This window comes from Oreochromis aureus, linkage group 12 (assembly GCF_013358895.1).
Source record: "Oreochromis aureus strain Israel breed Guangdong linkage group 12, ZZ_aureus, whole genome shotgun sequence".
NCBI lineage: Eukaryota > Metazoa > Chordata > Actinopteri > Cichliformes > Cichlidae > Oreochromis > Oreochromis aureus.
In genome coordinates, this window is record NC_052953.1 from 15,173,883 (window position 1) to 15,200,729 (window position 26,847).

Genomic DNA, 26,847 nt, shown 5'->3' on the forward strand with positions numbered 1-26,847 from the left:
TTTTTTTAATCTACATTACATCACAGATAAAGGCTTCCCCTTACCTACAAATGAATATATTGAAAATCTACCAAAAGAAAGCTCAAAACTGTTTCAGCTACATTTTGTGCATCTGGATGAATCAATAATCAGCATTACTATAATCTATGACACTAGAGTCACAATGAGGTCACAAAGGTCTTTAGCTATAATCATCTGCACAAAACTAAAGTTTACATTTACATTTCCTGAGAGCAGCAGTTCATTAGGCTACACTCTGGCATCTAGCAAGTGTCATGATTTGCTTAGCAGGCTGCTGTTTGTAAACTGCAGTGGGTCTAGCACTGCTACAGTTCTAAACTCTTTGATCTCCTGATTTCAAAACTGAAGTCAAAATGAGAGACTAGGAAAAAAAAAACAGAAATATTTATAACTTCAAAATTGTGTTAGATGACACTGGGAGCAGTTTACAAAGAGTGTGTCTAAAAAACAAAAGCTAGCACAAAAACATAAAATCCAATTTAAGATTTAGTTCAGCAAATTACAGCAAATGCTGTATTCAATATTTTCTGCAATACTGCATTTGACATATTATCTGTAGGGACAAACTCCTGTATTTTTTATGGCAAACTAAATTATATAGTGTTCTTACTGAAACACACCCAATATGCTGAATTAGTTGAGAAATAAAACGCAGCTCATTAGTCTCATGTGTCCAAAGAATATTGCTCCAGAGGTCTTGTGGTTTGTTCAGATGCAGCTTTGCACTCAAGCTGTACTTCCATGATCTGTTTAGAGAGAAGAGGCATTTCTCTGGCAACCTCCTCTTCAGTATAAAGTTTAACAGAGTTAGAATTTTGATGTCTGGCAAACCGTGAGTCAATGGGCGGCAGTTTCATGGTAAGATTTTAAAAACGTAGCTTTAAAACGTGCTGCGGATGAATAGTGCTAATAAAAATCCAGAGAGGCCGACAGTGATCGCTGACTATTTTTTAGGGGTTTGTTCAGATTAAATAGAACACGATACAAAGCATTTAACATGTTACAAAGACAACAGCCCTAATGAACGCAGTGTAGTTTGGACACGGAAGCAGGGTTCATACATCATCATCTTTTTCAAATTGTACTGTAATGAACTTTAACATTAAACATGATGAATTTGCTGGAATGTTCCAGCTCTCTGGGAAGGATCTCTGGGAGGATTGCCAATTTGTGAACAATTTTCCTCAATGTAGAATGATGGACTTCAAATTATTTGGAAATGCCTTTCCAAGATTCTTCTGCTTCTCTAAGATCATAAAACTCCCCCCAAAACTCCCCAAACCCCTCCTTTTACAGAGGTGCTCACACTTGCCGGTGTTCAGCTCATCCAGTACATTTGATTAGCAGCATGTGCCTGCTGCTTACCCTCTTAACTGCAGGACGTGTTCATAATTTTCATACACTGCTTCTGCATTTTAGCTTTGCTTTTATTAAATAAATAATGACATGGTGCCATATTCTATGTTTTGTAATACATCTAAGGCTTTATTTTCTTTAATTTTAAGATCCGCCAAGGACTAGATATTTTTCATTATGCCCCCAAACTCTGGCTAAATTGATGTGAAACGGAAACTCACAAAAACAAGAAAAAGCTACATTTTTAACATCACCAGTCAAATCAGATAAAAAATGGTCCAAACATTTTGTAGATTTAGTCTAAAAACAAGTTAGAATTCTAACACCAACGCAGTTTCACAACATAACGACTTCATTAATGGCCAAGGATAAATGAAATATGGCCTGTCCCACCAAGACACCAAACAAATGCTATACTAATTCACATTATAGATCCATTTACCCAAGAAAAATGAAGTACACAACAATAGCCTGTCACTGAAGCTGTTCTGAATCTATACTGTGTGCATGTATTGGTGAAACAACATGATGTATTCATGTGTTTCTATTTAGATGTTGATTGGCTCTTTGGTAAAATGGTTAGGGAAAAGGCCAATTTTAGCGTTTCCAAATAATCCATTATTTTCCTACTTCTGTTTCAATTTCTTTTAGGAATTCTGATTCCTGTAATATTGATTACTGCAAGAAGCTTTTGGAAATATTAAATAATAACCATCTCAAACAAAAATTGACAAAAACCAAAACAGTCTACTTTTCTTTCATCTGAAGCTACAAAATTGCAGCTGCTAAAGAGCAATTTCCATGGCAAAACAAAAATACAGATTTCAGTAAGACGTCTTATCTTGATAAACACATCCTCAGGTGTGCGACTTCCCTCAGCTTAGCACAAGAGGGTTTGGTTTGCACAAGAAAATTACCAAACAGACACAAGCACACATAAGTGGCACTGCAAGCATATTAAAGTTAATGTTGGCATTGCAGCCTGTATCTTAAAATGAAAGGTCATTGCTCACTCACACACACACACACACACACGCTGCCGTCTATATTAAGTGCAATCACATTAGAGGAAACAAATTCTGTTTGAACGTGAATATGAGATGAGGATCTTTCTACATCTATTAGGAGTCTTATTAGGCTGAAAGGTTGCAGGTGAAAATACTAACCATTAATGCAGTGGTTCTAATGATGTGAGGCAGGTTCCACTGATGGGGACACAAAGTTTGCTGATGCTAAAATGCTAATCCTTATTTTAGTAAAATTCAACTCAATTTCTTTTTTTTTTATTGTTAATGAATGATAAAAAATTATGGAATGTGGCGTGTAAACATGGGTGCGTCTGAGCAAGTGTGTGTATGTTTGTCATGAAGGACTGCTCGAGGTAGAACCCACAAGTATGAAACATCCATTTCTTGTACACATTCAGACACTTTAGGTATGAAGAGTGCATCAGATAGGTATCATGCATCACAGATAATAAACAGCAGCAGGTTCCCTGCCCAGCAGATAGATGTGCATTGTTAGCATGTTTATCTAGAAAGTTCTTGAAGCTGTCTATTACCATATAGCCCTACTATGTGGAGCATGCAAACTGGGGAAACTGCCTTCATTATCATCATGTTTGCCATCAGTGCTGCATACATTCACAAACATCATTTGTTTGCCATAATCTTTTGACCAGAATAGCTTGCTATTTGACAGAAGGAAGTGACACAACACTTCATCATTCTAGGAGTAGCACAGAGCCATACAAGCATAACTGGGAAAAAAAGAAAGCATTTGGTTGGTAGGTGATGGAGCATTTCCTGTGATTTACAGCTGTTTGCCACCATCTATCAATCAGCAGTTACAGTGTGGACTGGAATTGCATCTAGCCAGAGTGATTGTGAACAAACTCTTCGATCATTTCAGGAAGGAAGGATGTTTTATGCTCTCGGCGAAGGTCAGCTTGAGGTGTGTGGCTTTTTGGTTCAATACAACTGCACGATTCTCCTTTGATAGCAACACAATCCTCTCAGTAATCAAGAGGAGGTTTAGCTCGAGGTGTGTGTGTGCTTGGGAAAACCAGAGACACACATAGCTGCAGTATATGTTAATATTATAAAGACTGTGACAGGGCCAGAGTCTCCATTTACCATCATTGTGTGCTGTGAATGTGAAGATGATTAGACGAACATGTGTGCCTTCAGACTGGACAGGTGTAAACACAGGGTAACTCGTCATCTTCTCTCAATCTTTAAGTCTTAATGCAATGTACAGCTAATTTTGCTGAAGGCTACGTCTATTATAACTATTTTACTAAGGCAATATGTTGATCTTGCCTTAGTAAAAGAAAACAGTAAACAGGGGACACCTAGCCATGTTCATGTAGGAAACATTTTTCAGCTGCTGAAATTCAAAGCCCCTTCATGCAAATCGCAACCTTACTGTGCTGGAATGGTTTGTGTGTCCCAGTCATCCCAAGGGCTATGTTGTAGGAGGCTTTTGCCCTTGTGAGGATCTTCCAAAGCAAAATGGTTTTGGGTGAGGGGCCATACAAAGAGCATTTCACAAAACCCATATGAGGAAAGGAAACCAGGGACACACCCTGGAGGCAGGCCTGGGGAGGAAGCTCAAGGGAGACTCCCTGATATCTGGGGCTCAGCCCATGGGGCCCAGCTAGGCACAGCCCAAAGAGGGGATTGGGATCTGCCCTTTTGTGGTTTCAGCATCTGCAGGTGGCACCACGGGGGTCAGCTGCAATCAGCAGTCAAGGTCCATGGCAGTCCCGTCCCGTTCTGTTGAAACTAGATCTTGGAATGTCACCTCTGTAGTAGATATCGCTCAGCCACCCTGTACATTAGGAATTTCCCCAGTAAATGAGAAAGTCGATTCCCTGTGGCTGGATGTTTGTTTGCACTAATGTGTGAAATGACAGATCCATACCCAACCTTCTTGGAGTTGCATGTTGTAGGAAAGGATACTGGACATTCCTGACAGCCCCAAACAGTGGGGGTGTGATGGGAATGTCTGGGAGAGGCCCCAGTTCATGAAATCTTTAATTTGCACCTTCAAGAGAACTTTAACAACATTTTGAGGGACGCTGAGGGCATTGACTGAAATGACGTGTTCCATACTGAGGTGGCTGTATGGAGTTGATTTGCCTCTGCAACACTGCACTGAGATCTTCTTCTGAAAGTTTCAGTTACTTCTGAATTGACTGGATAGTATAATCCAATTATAGGGAGATCACACTACATATGCCAGCCCCAGTGGGGCCCCAGTAACTTTGGTCCAGGCAGGGTGAACTGGTCCCTTTGTTGTGTCTTACAGTGATGCGAATGTTGCACTGGTCCTTTGTGGTCCTTTTTTCTGGTTACCTACGTACATACCCTCAGCTATGGTCACAAACTTTGGGTACTGGCCAAAAGAATGAGGTCATGGATACAGGTGACAGAAATATGCTTCCTCTGAAGGATAGCTGGGCTCCTCTTTAGTGATAGAATGAGGAAATCAGTCATTCGGGAGGGACTCAGATTCGAGCCAGTACTCCTCCACATCAAAAGAGGCCAGTTGAGGTCGTTTGGGCATCTGAAAGGATTCCCTATGGGGGTCTTTTGGGTGAGATGTTCCTGGCACGTCCTACCAAAAGGAGACCCTGAGGTACCCACTCAGGAGAGATTAAAGATTACAAAGACATTACATTTCTCAGCTGGCCTGGGAACACCTTAGTGCTCCCCTTGATGAGCTAGAGGAGGTGGGTGGAGATATGGAGAGGAGGTGGGTGGGGATATGGAATGTGTGGGACTCTCTGCTTATGCCTTTGCCCCCCTGGCCCGACCCTGGATAAGCAATAGAAGATGGATGGAAATATAAAGCTGTGTCAAACACAAACAGCAAGAGCTCACAGGAAACAGTGAGATTTTCATTATTCTGGTAGACATCCATTGCCTAAGGTTAAACTTAATTTGTAAAATCAGTGAGGAGTGTAGTTCAGAGGAACCATTAACCTGCAGTTACTAACACTTTAAAAAGTTTAAAATCTGCTTTGAAAAAACTTTTGGAAATAGGCTTTTGTGGATGTCTTTATAAATTAACCTATTTCGCTTTGCCACAAGGTCAGATGGACCTTTAAGACCATGTCATTTCAGATCAGATCACATGAGATGACCTGACATATGAGTGTCTGTGGATAGTCTGAAACAGTCATTCTAGTAATTTTGTCTGTATCCTCAAATAGAATAAAGGATTACCGTCACAGGAAAATCCCAGGGGAGAAATAATGCATCTAGAGGACAGCAGACAATACCAATCCAACTAATATTAACCAGTGATTCATCTCAAATCCCTTGATAATGTGTGTATAATTTTTTCCTCCCAGTCCTGTGCTTATGTAAACTGATTATTGTTGCTATTGCTATTTTGTGCACTATGAAATAAAGTCAGTATATACCGTACCCATCTAAACCCTGGAGCATACACAGAGACTATATACTGAAATCTACTCCATCTACCACATGCATGTGAAAGTACACAGTAAGCCTCTATGTGTTATCAAAGAGACGAATTACTTGAGACACAAATCTGGACAAAACGGGGGGGAAAATACATGATTCAGAAATAAATAATAAACCTTTAATCTGTGGCTGAGTGCAAGTGCATGAACCAAACATGTCAAGCTAACATGAGAACAGAACAAATTCATGTAATCTCACACCTTGGCAATGAAAATGTGTTGGATTCATAATATTTTGTGTATTTTGAGAGCAACGGGGCCTGTCATTGTACCCCTGCCTGCCTGATCTTTGTGTCATTTCTTTCGGGGAGAGCTAAGGGTGATCTTAAGCTGACAGTGTGATTCACATTTGGTGTGTACAGTGGCCTACAGCGCTCAATGTCAAATCGATTGTTCCAGTATGACATCGACCTACTAATCACAGTACAGCTTGCTGCTCCAACCTGCATGCTGTGCCAGTTTGACCATTGTATCACCACGTCAGAAATTCCAGGTGTGGGATTTGAGTGTATTTGTGTCCTCCGGGTGTGTGTGGATATGATTCTGTATAGGTGTACCTAATATAAAGTATGATGGTGAGAAATGGGTGATGATAGAAAACTTGACCTATCCTTGATACCTACTACCTTAAAAGGGTTCGTTTACTGTCAGTATCAATCCTTACAGCAGGCTTAGTCTGAGTACACACAAATAAAAGCATTAAAAACATACCTATAGTCAGTGACCACTCTGCTGTATATATTATACAAGGTAGCCACACCTACGATCTACCTCTCTAAACAGATTTAATGGGCTGAAAACTCAATCAGGACTCTTCCAGCTCCATTTGAGCATACACACTCTGGAAAAAGGTATAGGTAGCGGTAAACACAAACTCCACACAAAAAGAGTCAAGGAATGATTCGAAAGCACTTCATGCATGTCTGTGGACTGAAGTGTTGTTTTCCCTCAAAGGCTTAGTTTCTGATTGTTCCTTAAATCCCCTAAAGCTGATTTGACCTCATGCTGCCCAAGAAAGACCAACTGCTGTTAACCTTCCACTGTGCATGAGTGTTTATGTAAGTATCAAAGGAGAACATTGATGCAGGGGATTACGTGTGCCTGAGCAAACAGACTAGAAGACAAGAAAAAGGAGAGTGAGAAGGGGGGGGTGGAGGTCGTTTTGTGTCCGTGACTTAGTTCGCGTTTTTAGCAGTTCAGAATACAGCTGCATATTTTCACGGCGTCTTCTTGCATCACTGAGAGATCATCGACGGTCCCATGGACATAGAGCCTCTATTCTGATTAGCCTGCGTTCAAATCCTGGCAGTTCAACAAAAAGCATTTTTGTAACTAGTAAAATGTGTTCAGTTCACTCAAAATTGCAGCAGATGGTCAACTACAAATCTCCAAAATTACGGGAATCACTCAGCAGGAATGCATGCTTTTGTCGCTCAAAAAAGAGGATGCTTCACATAAACCAACTCTAACATAAAATAACACCATTAACAGTCACCTTGCTTTTGTATATGAATCTGTTATGATAAGCAGAACAAAGAGCTGCAGCTGCAGAGCTGTTCATTGTTATGTATTTCATAGCTTCTGACAACTTTCATCAGCGTACTTCAGCTTTTAATGTATTCACTTCTGAGATTGCCTTTCCTCTTATCTCAGCCCTCCTTCTCCTTCCTCCGCTCGCATCTTTCCACAGAATCACAGATGACTGTCAATGAACTTCCTACTTACAATTTTCTTTGCCTTCTAACCTCACTTGGCATAGCGCAGTTAAATCATTTTAGTTTATCTTTTTTTTTACCCCCTACTTGTCATTAGCAGAAGAGGAGATGGAGGAACAGAGTTTAAGGTGTGATGATGAATTCTTTTACAGAGAATGTAATCAGAGAAAGGACTTATTGCTTCTAATTGAGCAGCACATAAGCTCAGAGGTCATTTGGTTTTAGTCTCTGCCACAGTTATCTGCAACAAACTCAACTGCAGTATTTCCCCAGACGTGTCACACAGTTTTCTAGCAGGTGGGTGGCCAGCAGATATGCGCAGAGTTAACAGATCTGCTAACAAAAGGCTTCAAAATAAAAGGCAGTTGCACAGAGGGATAGGAGGAAAGACAATGAAAAGAAGGGCAAATGAATGCCAGAGAAAAGTGGGAAGAACAGAAGAACCACAATATCAGTATTCAACATGTGGAAAAGCATGCATGCACATATCCTAAAAGACTGTGAAAGAGAAGCAAGCAGAAGTGGATTTAGTGTTGACAGGACTGTGTAAGAACATGTTTCTCAGATCATTTACAATTTAGCAGATGTTAAAAATTACTGTTAGTTGCAAGTGTGAGCTCCCATGACCCCTTTATATCTTGATAAAACAACTCTCTTTCATTTTACAAGCATTTGAAAAGCACAAGTTTAAGAGGATAAGGTCATGACAGCCTACATCATAAATCTGAGATATATTTCCAGAAAGAAAATCTCTCCAGGATGATAAAATGAAGAGAGCAGCTGAGTATATTCTATGTTTTTGCCAATTTTCTCAACACTTTCCAAAGAATATTAAACCCACAATTTTCAGGCAGACAGATCTATGTGTGTCTACAAAGATGACAGGCTTCGCAAATATTGCAATCTCAAATTATTGCTTTTATTGCTATTTTTTTATGTATAAGTGAGTGTTTTAGATTTGACTGGTTTCCTCTGGACGTTTATCTATTGACTGTACTCATCCACACTGAAACTGAATTGCAATGTTATGTTAACCATTTTAAATACAGCATAAAAATGAAGCCGACCTACATCGTCCATGATAAAATAATAAATTTTTTATAATAATCTACGGTGGAGGGATGGTGGTTCCCTTTGATAAATGAAGCAATATATACAGGCAATACACCAGGGCTATGGACTTGCCATGGTTATGTATTATTCATATATAACACATACTTTTAACAACGAGTTATTTCATTAGTGCATCACTTGAGTTATTATTTTTCTGAGTGAAACTGAAATGCAATATCATAAAAAAATACTATTTTGTGAAATATTTATTTATCCTCACTGGTCACTTTGTTAGGTACACCTGTTTACCTTCTCTCATTAATTTAAATATCTAATTAGCCAATCACGTGGCAGCAACTGAATGGGTTTAGGTATGTAGGCACGGTCCACACAATCTCATGAAGTTCAAACTGAGCGACTAAATGGCAAAGAAAGGTGATTTTGATTTAAGGACTTTCAACGTGGCATGGTTGTTGGTGCCAGACGGAGTGGTCTGAGTATTTCAGAAACTGTTGCTCTCCTGGGATTTTTTCACAAATCTGTCTCTATGGTTTACACAGAATGGTGTAAAAAAAAAAACAAAAAAAAAAACAGTTCAATGGGTGACAAAGCCTTGTTGACATCAGAGAAGAATGACCAGACTGCTTTGAGCTGATAGGAAGGCGACAGTAACTCAAGCAACCACTTGTTACAACCAGGAGAGAATCTTGTTACACCAAGTCGAGCCTTGAAGCAGATGTGCAACAACAGCAGGAGATCACACCAGGTGTCACTCCTATTAGCAATTTTCACAGGCTCACCAAAATTGAACAATAGAAGATTGGAAAACATTGTTTGGTTTGAAGAGTCTTGATTCCTGCTGCAGCATAGTGCACAATGGTAGGGTTTAGAATTTGGCATAAACCGCATTAAAGCATGGATCCATCCTGTCTTGTATCAATTCAGTCTGATTTGATGGTGTAATTGTGTGGGGATATATTCTTGGCACATTTTGGGCCCCTTATTACTCCACGATGCCACAGCTTACCCATGTATTGTAGCTGACCATGACCACAGTGTGGACCTCTTCTAAAGGGCTGCTTCCAACAAGACAACACATCATGTCACAAAGCTCAAATAAGCCCCAACTCATTTCTTGAACATGACAGTGATGCCAGATCTCAATTAGTTGAGCAGTAGATTTGCAAGGTGGATGTGCAGTTGACGAATCTGAAGCAACTGTGCGATGCTATCATGCCAGTGATATGAACCAAAATATCTGAGAAGTGTATCCAGCATTGTATTGGCAGCTCTGACAGCAAACACTTGCACGCTGTACCAAGAAAAGCCTAGCGAATGCCCTGGCACCAAAGTTAGGCATCATAGATCTAATACTTACCAGGCAAAACTTTAAGTAGAAAACAATATATCATTTACACATGATGCACCATCATGTAGGAAACACCACCTCCAAGAGTTCATACCGGTATGATAATTTGCTGGAAATTATAAAAAAGCTAAACCTATTCATGTGTAATGACACCTCTACTGTGTGACACACATCAGCCAGACCGCATACAGAGCCATAATATCATAAGCAAACGCTTTCCCAGATCAAATCCTTTCCTGAACTTGTAAATCTCCTATAATGCGAAATTGAAACCACAGGCAATCAGGTAATCCAACAAGGCGTCTGGACCTCCAGGGCACCCATAAATCTCTTGTTGAGATTCCTCCCTGTTGTGGGCGCACTACAACTGATGTGTGAAAGCCAGAGGCAGCCAACAGTTTTTAGAGTGATGTTCACTATACTGAGGAGAAAGCTGGAACGTTTCCATGTTGTGATATTAAAAAGGTGACAATGTGAGGTGCTACACCACCGTGAACACGTTCTCTTTTGAAGCTGCTGCAATTACAGAGGAATTCTACCACACTATTAACATCGTTTTGATCCTGGATTGTGTACCTTTACAGAGAAATGCCTGCATAATATTCATATATGCAACCTTGTAATCTCTTTCCCTGGTAGGAAACATAATGACAGATTTGCCATCCAATATTAATCAGCCACCAGTAGAGAGAGACAGAGAATGAGTAAGAATAGAAGGGTCGAAGGGAGACTCGGATAAAAACAGGAGGACGCGGTGAGCATGTGTTTGTGCGTGTGTGATGGTGATTGCACACCCCACTTATTTCACTCTCTGATCACGCACTCCACTTACAGGTACTTCGGTGAACCTGAAACCACTCTGTCAAACATCTGTCAAGAGGCTGTCAGCGTGATTACGGGGAGCCACATCAAACAAAAGCTCGCAGTCACTGCGGCTGCCATGTCACAGTTAAACTTGCAGCCCATCAGATGTGAAATTAGCCAATGACAATCTTAACTCCTGTTTGAAGAGATGTCATTTAGCTAATTACCACCAATGTATCCCTTCTACAGTGGAGATTAAAATCTAATTTTGACTATAAACACAACTCCTGCTACGATATGGAACTAAAGTAAGTAAAGTCGCTGAGGAGCAGCTGCAGTGACAGAAGAAAACTATCCTCTGAGTTTCTCCACAGGGTGGTCACTATAATAAGAACACCTAATGGTAATTATTCACTCCAGTATAAAAGCACAGCAGAAAATATTTTGGCAATGCTTACAAAGTCAGATTTGTGTTAAGATTTTGACCAGGGTATCACTTCACCTCTAATTTATCACGCTGTGTAACATGTTTCAGAAACTGTGAGCTTCAAAGACCTGCACATCACCACATTCTCCAGGGGGATTTCCTTGTTGTTGTGAACATGGACAGGGGATTCCACTGCCGATGTCTATATCAAACAGAAAACTGTACAAACACAGCTTTTTCCGTTACAGTAAGGCTCTTTGCTTTTCTTTCTCTCTAACTGCATTCGTGACAATTCACAGACATGTCTCTTGGACTGCGAATCTATTTTCTTCATGTGGACAGTACTGTCACAATACCTGAAAGATTACAGCACACGCAAGTGGCTTGCCGCTGCGCTCGGCTCCACTTGCGTCGTGCACAGCTGGAGCTGAACAGGCTCAACACGAGAGAGGGGGGTCATTAATCCCATGGCAACAGCTTCCTCACTTTTACTCACAGGAATGGGATTCTCAGTCATTTTTCTGTGATTATGTGCTGCTAATTTAAGTGCTTTTTTCTTAATTCATCTTGTTTTACTAATAGCCACTTAGTCCATGAATACCCTCCAATGAAAATGCTTAACAGACTATAAACACTCAAGTAATCCTTCTACGTTCCCAAGAACGATATTACTCTGACTTCTGTGTGCCTTTTTACATTTTTTTTACTTTATTCACCTTGCTCTGAGTGCCATTAAACAGTGAATAACCGATAAGAGGACATTTTAGTTTATAATACCACTGATAAGGGCCTGTCTTTTCAGATACAGGCCTTATCTACTTTCCTTTATGGCTACCACTTATCAATGATTCCTTTCCAGACATTTCAGGGGATTACTTTAGGATTATTTCACTTCCAGAATTCCATCCGTTTACACTATCTTTTCAAGGATAATACAATGACATTGACAGCCTGAAACATCTATTTGTGGGAAAAATGACAAATAGACAAAAGCCTGTGTGCTCTCCTGTGATTAGCTGGACTGGAGTTGTACAGTACATTTGAAATTTACAGTAAATTTCTTCTTTAGGAAAGCACTCGTCCATTCAGTTTTTTCATGTTTAGAAAAAAGGGGTAATGCTTTAGAGCAGTTAGGCTGACGGTCAAAGTGTCTAGTTTTGAGTGTCAGCTGTGGTCTCAGTTTTTTTAACTTAAGAATGCTTAATGCTTTTTAGGTTGTTTGTATGCATAAGATGCATTTTGATTGCATCTAATCATCTCTTCCTATTGAGTTTCAACACCCTAATTTTAAGCCTTTGTGAACAAGCACATTTGCCAACTGTCTTATAGTCAAGACTCTTTTTGGCTTTGCTCCACATACGGCACAAATCTGCTGTGGGGAAATCATTGTTCTTCTTGTCGTTATTACTTTTGCTCTATGTTTGCGCTGATGTTAGAAAATGATCCCGCCCGATGTTGTGTGGTGGGTAAAACTCCAAACATTCAATGCTGAAGCATTTCCACAGTACTACATATGCATTTTACATTAAATAGGTCATAATCTGTTGCTTTTCAGTGAGTTCTCTAAATGAAATGACTCTTTAATACAGTGAGGAAAAAGGTAGTTTGTTATCACTGTGCCCTGGGTGCTGGACTCAAACTAAAATGTTGCTTGACATCAACATTAATGTGCAGCTACTGGGAGTCTTTTTGTTCACAGCTGAAAATGGATTACTTCCACCCAGAAACCTTGACTAAAAACATTTTCATATCATCGCCTTTCCTAATTTTCTCACTAGCGTAAGTAAGGCGAGAAACACTTTTTTGTTTTACTTTTAATGTCAGCCGATGCCATGAAGGCTTGCGGAGACGGATTAGTTTGTCAATACCCAAGTCAGGAGAAAAAAGATCAAAACAACAACACAAATTAAGCGACTCAATTAGAAAGAAAATAGCCTACTAATACTGTACAGGTCACGAGAACCCCCTGGCTTTACAGATGATCGATACAGTGGGTCAGTTCCATATATCACTTCAGTGGAAAGAAAACCTTAACATAATGGATCTAAATCCATTTCAGCCCACATGGTTGTAAATTGAATGAATAATAATTTAATAATTAATAAACCATTACTGCAAATCATTAGCAGCCCAAATGCATTTTTTTCCAAATAAATTCCCCTGAATAAAGACTAGTATACAATAAAATTTCCTAATTTAGATTACAAAATATACGATGAGCAAAAAACAAAAACTGCTTTAATATATGAGTTGTTTCTGGCACTTGCTAAAGAAATATTTTACTCTCATAAGGTACTGAGGGTTGATAACCAGCCAAAGGCAAAAAGTCTTGAGTCATATCCTGAGATAACTGACAATGTGTTGATAAGAGAGAGAAAGTGTGGCAGTAATATGACTGCAGTACAACTACTACTCTATTCTATATGAGCAAGAGGGAGGCAAAAGATGAAAACAAGACTGCATTATTACTGGAGTCCCCACCTGTGGGTTTCACGTTGGCTGCACTTCCTACAGCCTGCAGCGTTAAATGTACTGTGATACTCTGAGGCGTGAAGTAGAACATCTCCATTTCCTGCGTTCCCGTCTCTGTTCTTTGACAGAATTCCTGTGACATTTTGTCTTGTAGTTTCAGCTCTCATTAAATATTTACTTGCATTATGCTGCCATACTGCTGATGACTAGCAGGTTGTGAAAGCCTATTTTTACTTGTAATGATGATCTAAGAAGGCATGTACTTGTTTGCACAAGTGTCAAATAGCTGCACGGCCTTGCAAGATTGCAGTTAGCGTAAATGAAAAACAAAGACAGAAACATTGTGTTAAACGAAATAAAACACATACACGGCTTTAGGAGGAAAAATAAGCTAAAAGTACTGAGTAAGGAAAATGTGTTAAGAGTTCATCTCTGTCAGTTTGGTCAGGTTTGTCCTTACAACAAGGATGATGAGGCTTTGGTGCATATGTTTGTTAAAACTGGGATGTCTACACAACTGAATGAGTTGCCTTCATAAAGCATTATGTTTGTATAGGAATACATATTTTGAACCTCCTAAATCACGCCCCAGATCAGGGGAAGAAGGGAGCTTTATTTATCCACAACAGCATTTTTGGAGGCTTTAATTATTGAGTAATTACATCTGATAGGCAGGTTAACGCATATTACTGTCAAATTAGTTCATTTTTTTTCATGCTCTGCAATCTGGTGTCCCTTTCTTGGACAGTATGAAGATATGAGTTATAGACAATAAGTACATCCCACAGCTGCTTGCACTTCAGAACATTTAGTTGTCCTTGTCTTTGCTGTGATCCGTTTATGCTGCAGATGTAAATAAAGCTCTGGTAACATTTAGCTAGTACTCCAGAAGATGACTGAGCATGAAATGCAACTTTTCAAACAGCTCTGAAAATATCACCCAACACAAAAACTACCTCTGGGCAGTTTGTCACAAAAGGTGTCTGCTAGCTAATGTACTGCTAGCAGACAACTGCTGAATCTGCCAGTGAGAGAAAAAGCATGTTGTTGTGTGAAACTGAGAGGTAAAGAAAGATGCAAGACAAAGAAGACAGGAGAGGAAGAAGAGAGATTTTTTTTTTTTTAAGTTTTTAAATTAGATATTGGATCTATACATACCATGCTGCTGAATTACAGCTTTTTTTAAAATGAACTTTTTACACTGATGCACGTTTTTGGACTGGAGCAGAGCAACCTATAGTAAATGTGGTGAATGTCTGGTCACATTACAGGTGAGGACATCAACTTATAGTTAAGGAGATGATGCTGATTACATGAATACTATCGTTTCTGCTAGCTTTATAGTGTCTGGGCATTTGAAATCATCCATACAGCTTATTAAAGAGTCGTTTATATCTTGTCGACTTCAACTGGGTAAATTCAAAGAGTAGTGAAAGTTAAAAAAAACAAATCAATAGTGATAAAAACTAAACTAGAAATTAAGTTTTATAAACAATAAAATAAACTAAATTAATATGAGCAAAATAAAATTCCCAAATTGGTAATTAAAATGACTTGATATGACAAAATAAAAATAAACGATTATAAAAGTACAAAAATAGTTCAAACTGTGGAGCTTTAATAGCGTCGAAGTAGGCCTTCATTAATTATTCTGTTTTGCTTTAAAAATCTAAAGCGGTATTATTAAATTCATTCTTCAGTTCAACCATCACTTCAAAGATAGTAGCTCTGTTATCCAAAATGATTTTTGTCCATTAACTAATATATTAATTATTATTTTACCAAAATAATAATTTGGTCAGGATGCAAAATGGCATTATTATTGCTGTGACTAATGTGACATTAGAGTCATGTCCACTTTATATACACACTCCCCCCACCTGGTGCTATTTCTACGTAGCACGAGGTAATCGATCTCATGTCAGTGCTCTCTGAATAGAGAGCACTGACTGGTTGGTTGGTTGATTGGTAGGTTCTATACAACTGTCACACTTGCCTATAAATCTCATTAATCAGTGGACCAAAGTGACACTTCAATCAGCAAACTTTTCATATTCCTGTAACAGAAGCAAGATTTTGAACACACACAGATGTGCACAGAGGAGCACACGAGGACACTGAGTCATCAATACGAGGAGTGCTCATACACCTACTTGAAAGACATGCAGTATGGCCACATAATGATTGCACATGCCAAGAACTTCAGGTTTTAATTACAGGCTTCCACAGGCAGACAAGAACCGCCACTTCTAATCAGAATCAATGCATAGACAAATGGGCGCTCACCCACATGCTGTCACTGATACTTTTCTTCTACATAACCCGCACACAATCAAAATGACACAATCAGGTAGCTGTTGAAGCATTGCGAAGGAAGGACATATTTAAAGTATGCTTTAAGCAATATATTTTGCACATATATATAGTCACCGTCCACCACATCCCACAGGTGTTCTATTAGAGTTAGAAACTATAAAACCTAAGTGTGATAATGACAGATAGGACTCCCATTAACTTTTCATGGCCACATTCAACAAAGTGCTATTCTTCAGAGATTTTGGTCCACATTGATATGACAGCCTTGCACAGATGAATCTCTTGTTCCACCACATCTCTAAGGTGCTCTAATGGATTGAGATCTGATGACTGTGGAGGCCATTTGAGTGAACTTTCATAAAACCAGTTTGAGATGATCTGAGCTTTGTGAACTGGCATCAGCAATCAGAATATGTGTACCCTGTGGTCAGTGCATCCATCTTTAGAGTTTTAGGCTCTAAAGTGGAACATGGCTTTGAGGGATGTCGAGTGTGTGAGCAGACTTGTCACGAATATCCAAGTTATAGACAAAAACAGGTATGTGTAAAGAAATAAACATGATATAAAGGTTCTGCATTTCAGTTTGAGAAAAATGTATCAAATAACTTTTTTAAGCTAATACAATCGAAGTGGAAAAATTGTAGTGTTAGGACTGTGCCAGGCCTGCCCCTGCAGTCATTAAGATCAGGTAAATGCTTGCTGGCTGTGGCTTCATATTTACTATGATTAATGAGATTGGATATCATTTCCAGAACCAACTTGGAGCAAGGAAAAAAAAGGTAAAAAAACAAACAAACATTGAAGATATTTAAACTTTGCTTGCTATCTTTGAAAAAGCCTTCAACAGCATTTTTGTAAGTTAACTGCTACAAATGTGCAATGCAAATATTACAACAGTCTACACTGTAGTTTTTTTTTTTTATTCTAAAAACAAGTTACCGAAACAGTGAAAATAACTCGATAGAGTGAAGCAGAAAACTTCACAGCACTGATTAAACAGGGCTTCTAAATTTAGTTTGCTTTTTGATATTTTACCTCTTTTTCCTCATTCAGAAAAAAAATGAATATTTAAATGATCCCGGGTAATGAAATGATAAATGTACATAAATTAGAAGACTTAAATGAGAAAATTAGCAATTACCAAAGTTTTAGAGTGAACATGCTGCTGTGTAATGATCTTTGAAGTGGGAAGCTAATCCAATAAAGTTTGCAAATTATTGATTAGCTAATGAGCTAATCCTCCTGCTCTCCTTTACAGATAGTCTACCTGTGGTTCTTATCTGTCTATACAGAACTACACTGGTAGCAATAGGATGAAAGAGAGTGGGAGAAGAAAAATGAATGAATGAGTCCCTTGGATTAATAGTGCTGGCAAGGAAGAAAGGCAGGGTGGGAAGTGAAGATGGGTGCAGAATCCTTAATCACCCCTTCTGCACTCTATAAGCCACTCAAGTGACCAGTAGCCAGAAGTACATTTATTCTCCACCAATTAAGACAAATGGGCCAATTCCTGCCACTGCTGCCTTTTAGCATTGAAAAATGCATATTTAAAAAAAAAAGCAAAAAGCTGTAGTGCTGTTTTAAATGCAACTGAAAATAGAGTACAGCGATTCTCAAATAATTTAAACCCTATATATAGATAGAAGAGTGCAAAGTGGGCATATAAAATGTTAAAATTTCTTGGCATATACAGATGAAAATAAAATTAATGGTACAAGTATTTCCAAAGTGCTGTTAAATAGAGCAAAGACTTTTTAACACCACTTTTTCAAGCATCCTAGTTTTTTTTGGGGGGGGGGCATCCTGTTTCCACTGATGATCAGTCAGATGTGATACATTTATTTCACTGGACATGATTGGGAAAGGCACACGTCTGTCTATATGAGGTCCCATATTTGACATTGCATGTCGGGGCACAAACCTAGCCATGACATCCAAGGAATTGTGTGTAGACCTCTGAGACAGGATTGTACAGATCTGGGGAAATGTACAGAAACATTTCTGCAGCATTCTGAAGGTCCCAAACAGTGGCCTCCATATATAAATGAAAAGAAGTTTGGAAACACCAGGACTCTTTCAGGAGCTGGCCACCTGCCACTCTGAGCAATCTGAGTAGAAGCACCATGATAGGTTCATAGCATAAACCTATTCGCTGGAACGTTGAAGACAATGTAATTACACAGCAAAAGCATTGAACACCAAGCAGAGCTCTTTATGATTCTCGTATACGAGGGAGACCAACTGGACAAATGCCGTTCCTTCGCTTGACCCCAGTTGTTCTCGTCCGCTCCCCCGTAACACTGCACTTTTATTGAGGTTACATGAATATCCATAGGTTCATTAACATATGACGTCTACATACACACAAAGAGTACCTTGCCTGTGTGTTGTGTAAGAGTGTGTGTGTGTGTGTGTGTGTGGGGTCAAGATGTGACCCCGTGAAGACTCCCCAACGCTGGTGCCAGGAGTCTAACGGTCCATCTAAACAAAAGGCTCTTATACTTAACCAGATACAGAGTAGGTGTCCTCCTATACCATACCATAAATCAGTAAGAGCATATATAACCTCTCCTGACCTTAAGTTGTGTGTGCATGCCAGAGCACTCTGGAAGGCACACAGAATCTCCACAGGCTACTAAGGATCAAACCTCTACCAACATGACATTGATTATAAAACTCGAAGCATATATGAGTAGATATTTCTATGCATAAATGACAATCCACTATATAAACCTGACACACCATAGTCAGGGAGATGACCAAGAACCCGTCGATGACAGAGCTCCGGCATTGCTCTGTGGAGAGAAGAGAACCTTCCAGAAGGACACCCATTTCCCAGCAATCCACCATTCAGGCAAAACTCTCATGTCGGATTAAAACAAAGAAAGTCTTTGACCTTAATGTCACGCGTAATGTCTGGAGGAAACCAGACGCCACTTATCACCTGCCAATACCATCCCTACAGTAAATAATGGTGGTGGCAGCATCGAGCTGTGGGGAAAGATGAATGCAGCAATGTACAGAGACATCCTGGATGATAACTTGTTACAGAGCGCTGTGGACCTCACACTGGGGCCAAGGTTTGTCAACATATTTTTGCCTTTATTTTTAAATACATTTGCAAAAATTTCAACCAAACAACCAAACTTTGTTCACTTTGTTATTATGGGGTACTGCATGTAGAATTTTGAGGTGAAAAATGAATTTAATTTTGAAATAAGGCCGTAACATGACAAAATGTGGAAAAGGTGAAGTGCTGGGAATATTTTCCAGATGCACTGTAATCGTTCTCCAGGTTGTGCTTTGCATACTTCAGTTTGGCTTGAACATGTCAATGTGTGCAGGATTCTACTGATAGTCTTCTTAGACATTACAATTCCCAACTAGGCTAAGTCATTCACTAGTGTCTCAGAAGTTGTTTTGGGGTCTTCAGACACACTTCACACCTCTTTTCATTACAATCTTTCAGAATCTTTCACTTCCTACCTCTGCCAGGCTCATTGTTATGGCTGAATAATATTGAATTTCTTGATTATACTTGTCACTCCAGTTCTTTGTATATCCATCTCCTGTTTTGTGAGCATCAGCAAAGTTTTTCTGAAGTTGTTCTTTTGTTTTTGATGCTTTTTCAAATGACAGCTCAAACACTTGCTGATGTTTTTATACTGTGTTAAATTGGAAGATAACCCTCAGTTTTTGGTTGATTTTACAAGCTTTAAGCATTTCAAAGTTAAAGTGTAGCATTCCACGGCACTGGTTTGTGCTATAGGTCAATAAAAAAAGCAAGTTTTTCAGGGGCTAATAATATTGACCCTTGTAATTTGTATGTTTTGTTTTCCGTTGCTGCAATAATTCTGATAATGTGCGCAAACAGAAATAGTACGTTCAAAATAGTATGTTGAAAAGTTAAAAAAAAAAAGTGTCATCAAGTGCTTTAAAACCATCGTTGAGGTCACCACTTTTAAAAGCTCGTGGGAAATTAGTCAGCTAATTTTAACAGTTACCTGAGATTTTCAACCTGGCGTTTGTTTTTTTAAGTATTACAGTTTTGTAATTAGACTCCATTTCCATGTACCACTCAACAAATCTCGCATAGATCCATACAGTGTGCACACTAATCAAAAAGCATATCATGGATGACTTTCTAATAACTGTGAAACCATTTTGTACAAAAATTAATTCAATTTATTCCCCAAAATGAATTGTAATAATCTCGGTCATCACTTGAACTCTCTCATAAAACTATGATAAAGTCATATTTATTCTGTGGACTGGCATCACCCCAACCGGTCGGGGCCGCCCCTCCCTGAGCCTGTTTCTGCCAGAGGTTTCTTCCTGTTAAAAGGGAGTTTTTCCTTCCCACTGTCGCCAAAGTGCGTGGTCAGAGGGGGTCATAATTGGTGGGTTTTTCTTTGTATGTATTATTGTAGGGTCTACCTTACAATATAAAGCGCCTTGAGGCGACTGTCGTTGTGATTTGGCGTTATATTAATAAAAGTGAATTGAATTGAATCTTTTCTATTGCTCAAACCAAAGAGCCACAAGCATGGCTGTAGGATCTAGTTCTATTTCCCACTAATTGCCAGTTCATTTCCTTGTACTTTCTCAGTAGTTATTGCCCCATTTTTCTAACTGACAGCTTCCTTTAAAAAAAAAAAAAAAAAAAAAAAAAAAGAGCGTCTACCAAACTGACTTGAGTTTGCACATCAGGCATGCTGTACTCTCAAGAGAGGATACATCTAAACCTTATGCTTACCATCATATTTCAGTGTCCTGAGACTCTCCCACTTGTGCTCCTTTCCACTCCAATCAGTGGCTCAGTCCTTGATGTTCCAGCATTAAGGACAACTTCAAGTCCATCATATTATCTGCAGGACAATTATGTCTGATCTGCTAGAAAAATTCATTCAATAGAATCAGACTGCAAAGAAAACAGCACATCAAGAACTCAATAGGGACTAATGTTTTCAGTTACACAAAATGGGAATATAAAGACAACTATTCTGGCTGATTACTGCATTTTATTGAAGGCTTTGGAATATAAGTATTTTTCCCCATGAAAACATAACCAAGAGTTATAGCCCCAGAACTTCCTCTACTATGTCGTTTTCAAAACAAACTTAATAATTTCCATCAAGAGTTAACAAGTGAAGAAATCTTGTACTGTTGAACTAGTTAAGTAGTCAACATAATAGTAAAAAGGTCTTGTGTTTCACGGGTAGGTAAGGCTGAAAGCATAAGGCTGTAATTCTGACTGCTACTCAACTCTTATCACAGTGTCAAAGGAGCTAATGTCAGGGCCATCGCTTTCCCAAGAAGGTTAACACGCACCACGATGAAAAAAGAAAACAAAAAATTGTTAAACCATAAAAAAACTTATGTAAATAAGTCTAAAATTGCAACATAGTTTTAGACAATGTTTCCTACTGTGTGTGTAAAAATGCAACTATTAAATACTTAAGTGCCAATATTCAGTAATTTATTACTTTTCTTTATCAAATAGGTTCGTTCCTATTTATTAAGCATTTTAAGATAGAACACAAAAACAAATGACTCCTCTCAAATCAAATATATCAAACTATCACGCCAATTACAGGCCAATTCAGAAACAAAAATAAAAAAGACTGCAGGACAGCTAACTTCTTTTCCACCTGTGATGCATTGTGATTCTTTTCAATGGCTGTGAATGCCACTTGATAACAGCCGGACAGGCCAGAATTAAATTCTTCCAAATTAAAGTGATGATGAAACCTAACAGCATGTCACATTTGGAATAAGTCAAAATGAAGATGTGGCAACAAATCAAGATAAGGCTCTCAATGCCCCTAATGCAACTTCAGCCTAGTATACACTACTCTGAGGTCTTCTGCCATTGTGTTTAAGTATACTGATGTGAAAAGAATGAAAAAGCTGTGACAGTTTTGGTTATTAAAGTGCTCCAACACACCATTAATTAGCAGCGGTATGTATATATAAACATGGTTCAGCACTTTTGCAAATCAACCATTTAAAAAGCCCCCATTCTGCAATCAAAAAACAAAAAACAAAACTCCAAACCACCATACAAAGAAAACCAAAAAAACACTCTAGTTCTCTCAGTAGTTACTTCAATTTGACCTCAGGTTATGACAAAATTATTATTAAAAAAAATAGCTGTAGAGAAATTAACATGACGTAAAAACAAACTACAAATAATGTCAGGCAGAATATCATCCATACTTTACATACATACAAAATTACATTTCATTTTTTTCTCTTTTAAGAATAGATTCTGTAAACACTGCTTCAGGTCCTTCAGGTTTGGTTTATCCCCTTTTCTGCTACAATCTGTAGGTTTTTCCATAGAAAATAGTCCGAGGCTCCTGTTCTGGCACTGCAGATGATTCTTCCCCCACCCCCAACCTTCGCAACATTAATACAACTTTTTCAATTTTCTACCTATTTCACAGCAAAACCAAAAAAAGTGAGGAAAAATATAAGTATTGAGTGGAAGCTCTAGTGCGTTGATGTTGTCATGTGGGTGTTTTAAAAACGTGAAGATACTCTGACCCACATAAACCCAGTCTTTATAAAAAAGGGAAGGACAAGAAATAAGATAATAGAGAAGGGGGGGCATGGGGTGTTAGCTGAGGACAGTTGACAAGGCTAGGTTTTGAATATAGATAAGGCATAGCATGGGCAGAGGTTGGGGAGGTTTGAATTAGGAGTCCACATGTTAGGCAGACTGTTAGCCTTTCCAGTACATTTTCAAAAATGGGATCAGAGGGTAGCATTAGGCAAGGACGTTTCTGTAAGGTAGTGAAGGACTTTAGATGTGATTTAGAGGCCTTGGAGGAACTCCTGGAGCTGCCTGACGAGCTCCGTGTCCACAGTTTCCATCAGGGCTCCAAAGCCCTGGTCCCCCATCAGGGCCTGCTGCGCCTTCAGCTTTTCATAGACAAACTGCTGGAGAGAAACGCTGTGCACCGGATCCTCCAGGGCCAACTGCAGGAGGACAAAGAAAATGGAGAGTGGAAAAATTAGTGATCCCACCTGCAAATCAGCTGCTCATGGTTGTAATGTAGGTCTACCAGTTCCCATACATTAATTTCAGAGGCTGTTCAAGATACAGTAAGTAAATATCCAATTTTGAACTGAAACGAAATAAACCGATGCAGGGAGGATTAATGTTCTGGTACAAACTCAGATCTGGATTTTTGATTTTTTCCTCTCAGACTCGATTTCATTTTCATGATCTAATAACTTTTGGAAGAGATGCCGCCCTACACCAGGCCATTATTTTTGGTTACTGTCTCGGTATACAAGCTTTTACTCCGGTTTTCAGAATTTTTAATGGTTTATATGATTACTTAGCACTCTGAAGGACAACTACATATTTCCTTTTTACGACGCAGGATTATTGGTATTGCACACTATAAATAGTGGAGAGATACCGAGCAATATATACAAAGTATGTGACAGGAACAAAACAGGATGAAACACAAAAATTCATGACCACAGAGAGGTACTCCACCTAGAGAATAAGGAAAGCGTATCTTAATTAGAAAAGAGAGTGTAATCTTGATTCACTTAAAGAAAGAATATCAACATAATCCATAAAATGAGCTGCCTGACAAAAAAGGCAAATCCACTAATTACTCTTAATTTCATTAATGCCTGCTATGTGTGGCAATGTGAGTAAGTAGGTGTGTAAAGGACTTTCACTGAAAATGCACTGTGGATTGTTTTAAAATGAATTTTTTACAAAAAAGGAGGAAAATACAACAGAAACCTTTTACGTGTGGCGACTCTGCCATATACAAGTAACAGAAAACGTACACAAGAAAAAAATAATTCAGTATTCACAGTCACTGTCATCCATCTTATACCGAAGAAAGCGCTGGAAAAATAATAATTGACGACAGTGTAAAAAAAAAAAAAAAAAACAAGCACAGAAGACTTGAATGGTGGACTACAGCTAACACATTTCTGTAAACCTGCACACTGTCATTTATTTTCTGTGAAGTGAAGCAGAGGCAAACAACAGATGGCAAAAGCCTGAAAGCCGGGACTCGGCCTGCAAATAAATTAGAGAGGTATACAAGTTCTGTTAACACCACTGCACAAACAAAACTTCCACGCATGCAGTCAAGTTTTGAAGATTTCTTTTTGTGTGCGTCTTATAAAATGTATAAAGACAATTTTAGTCACCCTTTTATGTTTTTAATCAGTATGGGTACCTTACTATATCACCGTTTGTAACATTTCCACGTATTCTGGCTCTCTTTTTTGCTATGATTTCCCCACAGATTAATTAATTATCATTGTTGCTTCAAAGCAGGTGAGTATCTTGAATTTCAAAAAACTCTCCTTGTGATCTCCTTTATCACGTAGCACAAACTTGACATTTTGGCGAGCGTGTTCACTCTTAATCACATCAGCCCACAACTGAGAAACAACTCTGGGTCCTTAGAGAAGCACAATATTGCAGTGGCAAATCTTAGTCTCTAGCCAATCACTGGAAACAATACTTGTCATACTAATTTGTTCTTTGTCATTACAATGCTATCAAACTAGTAAAGAGAGGATGTTGTAGAGTGGCTTAATGGAAAAGCTTTCATCTAAGCTGCATAATTACCTTCTCTCTGTATACCACAACATCTTTAAGGTCTTTTGTGTGTGTATAGGTGTGTGTGTCTGAAGCCACATATCATGGCACTTGAATACATTTTTAATCACTATGGTCCTCTTAAGCATCTACTATGATCAAACTAGGGAAAACATTATTAATGCAATTCTTCATATGTCTCAGTAAATATCAGATTAGTTTGGGTTAAACAGGAATAGAAGCAATTAAGTCTGTATGTAGAGATTACAATATTTCAGCAGCAATGCAGCCCCTTATCAGGACTGCACACTTCATATATACTAAATGAGTTTTTAGAAAAATGCCAGAAAAACAATTCAAGTCTTTGCATATGATAGGGTGTGGATTAAAGTTTGCTGAAGTAGTGTAAATTATTAATTAATATTATAATTATTATTAAATTATTATTATTAATAAAGATTAAAGAGAAATTGATAAGTGAATAGAATTAAGAAAATAAACAGAATGTACACTCGCCAAGCTACTTCATTAGTTAACCCTGTTCAACTGCTCATGAACCCAAGTATATAATCACCCAATCACATGGCAGCAATATTATGGATTTATGTAGATATGGTCTTGATTGTATGGTTGAAGTTCAAACCAAGCATCTGAATGTGTAAGAAAGTTAACTTAAGTTACTTTGTATGGTTGTTGGTGCCAAACGAGCTGGTCTGAGTATTTTGGAAATTGCTGATTTACTAGATTTATAATAACCAGTCGTTATAACCAAGGTGTGCAGAAGAACAACTCTGAACCTACAACACATTGACCCTTGAAGCAGACTGGCTACAGCAACAGGAGACTACACAAGGTGACACTCCTATTCCTGTCAGAGAAGAACAGGAAACTGAGGATAAAATTTACACAGGCTCACGAAAATTGGAGAACAGACGATGCCTCTGATGAATGGAAAAAGAGAGATACCGAGAAACCCCTTTCCCACTTCAAGCACAAAGAGAAAGTAACATAAGTTATATGAGCAGAAAAATACTCATTTTCTGTTGTAACAGAAATTTGGTGTAAACAACATGAACTCACGGGTCCTTCCTGCCTGGTATCAGCAGTTCAGGTTGTTGCTGGTGGTGGAATAGTGAGGTGGGGGGTGGGGTATTTTGCTGGAACACTTTGGACCCCTTTCAACCAAGTGAACATTGTTAAAATGCCACAACTAACCTCTATTATGGTGCAATCATCATCTCTTTATGACCACAGTGCTTCCATCTTCTGATGGTTGCTTCAAGCAGGATAACACATCCTCTGACAAAACTCCTCTTAAGCTGGTTTCACAATGAGTTCATCACAATCACCATGTCTCCCATCCAATAAAGTACATTTGGGCTTTGGTGAAACAGTAAATCAAATTGTGGATGCGCAGGAATAGCACCTTGTTGAATATGTCCCACAAACGAAACAAAGCCGTTCTTAAGGAAAATGGGGGCCAACCTGGTAATAGTGAGGTGTACCTAATAAAGTCAATGTTTCTGTACCCCAAAAAACAAAGTTCTGAGATAGAGCAATGGACTGTATTTAGGACATGCTTTGTTGAGACTGTGCACATAGCAACACTGATCAAAAGCAGTTTACAATGTTGCCACTATCAATATAAACAGTATGCATGATCCAATGTCAACACAGGGGGGGAAAACAAGGGCAGAGATGAAAAAAAAAATAACGGTGGCATGAGGCAGTAAAACGTGTAGATGTGACTGGTATAAAGGAATGAAATGTGATAAGGGAACAAGGAGACAAATGTGACAAAAGAGGGAAAGAATCGTCATGCATGGGAATTAAGTACCAGGAACTGGCTAAGTAATGTGGTTCAGAGAACCCCATAAAGGCAGTGAGTGATAAAAACAAGATGATGTGGGATGCAAGAGTGGGCAATCACAGCTCTACCTCATTGTTCAGGACAGAGAAAAGAGATGAGTGGGAAACATGAGAGAGTTGAAGAGAGACAGCTGAAATGACAGGGGCTGTAAAAGCCCTCATCTCTAAAGTAATCCCAAGACTACTGTTGTCCTTTTCCAAAGCAAACAGTTCTCAGATATTTCTATAAAAACATCAGTGTTATTTAAAATTGGCCTAAGAGGGACTTTAAACACACTTAATTCACACAACATCATGTGTACCAGTAACCAAGATCATTAAAGCTCTCTGAATGACAGGCTCACACAAAGACAAATGGTATTA

General features: G+C 38.7%; 1 protein-coding gene across 1 annotated transcript in view; it reads right to left on the reverse strand.

Moving 5' to 3' along the window:
* Nucleotides 1-21,029: 21,029 nt before the first annotated feature.
* ipo11 (importin 11) overlaps nucleotides 21,030-26,847 on the reverse strand; it is a 132,380-nt gene continuing 126,562 nt past the window's right edge. The window contains exon 30 of the mRNA XM_039620775.1: nucleotides 21,030-23,012. Coding sequence (XP_039476709.1) covers nucleotides 22,848-23,012 — 165 coding nt within the window. The 3' untranslated portion in view covers nucleotides 21,030-22,847. The remainder of the gene's footprint in view (nucleotides 23,013-26,847) is intronic.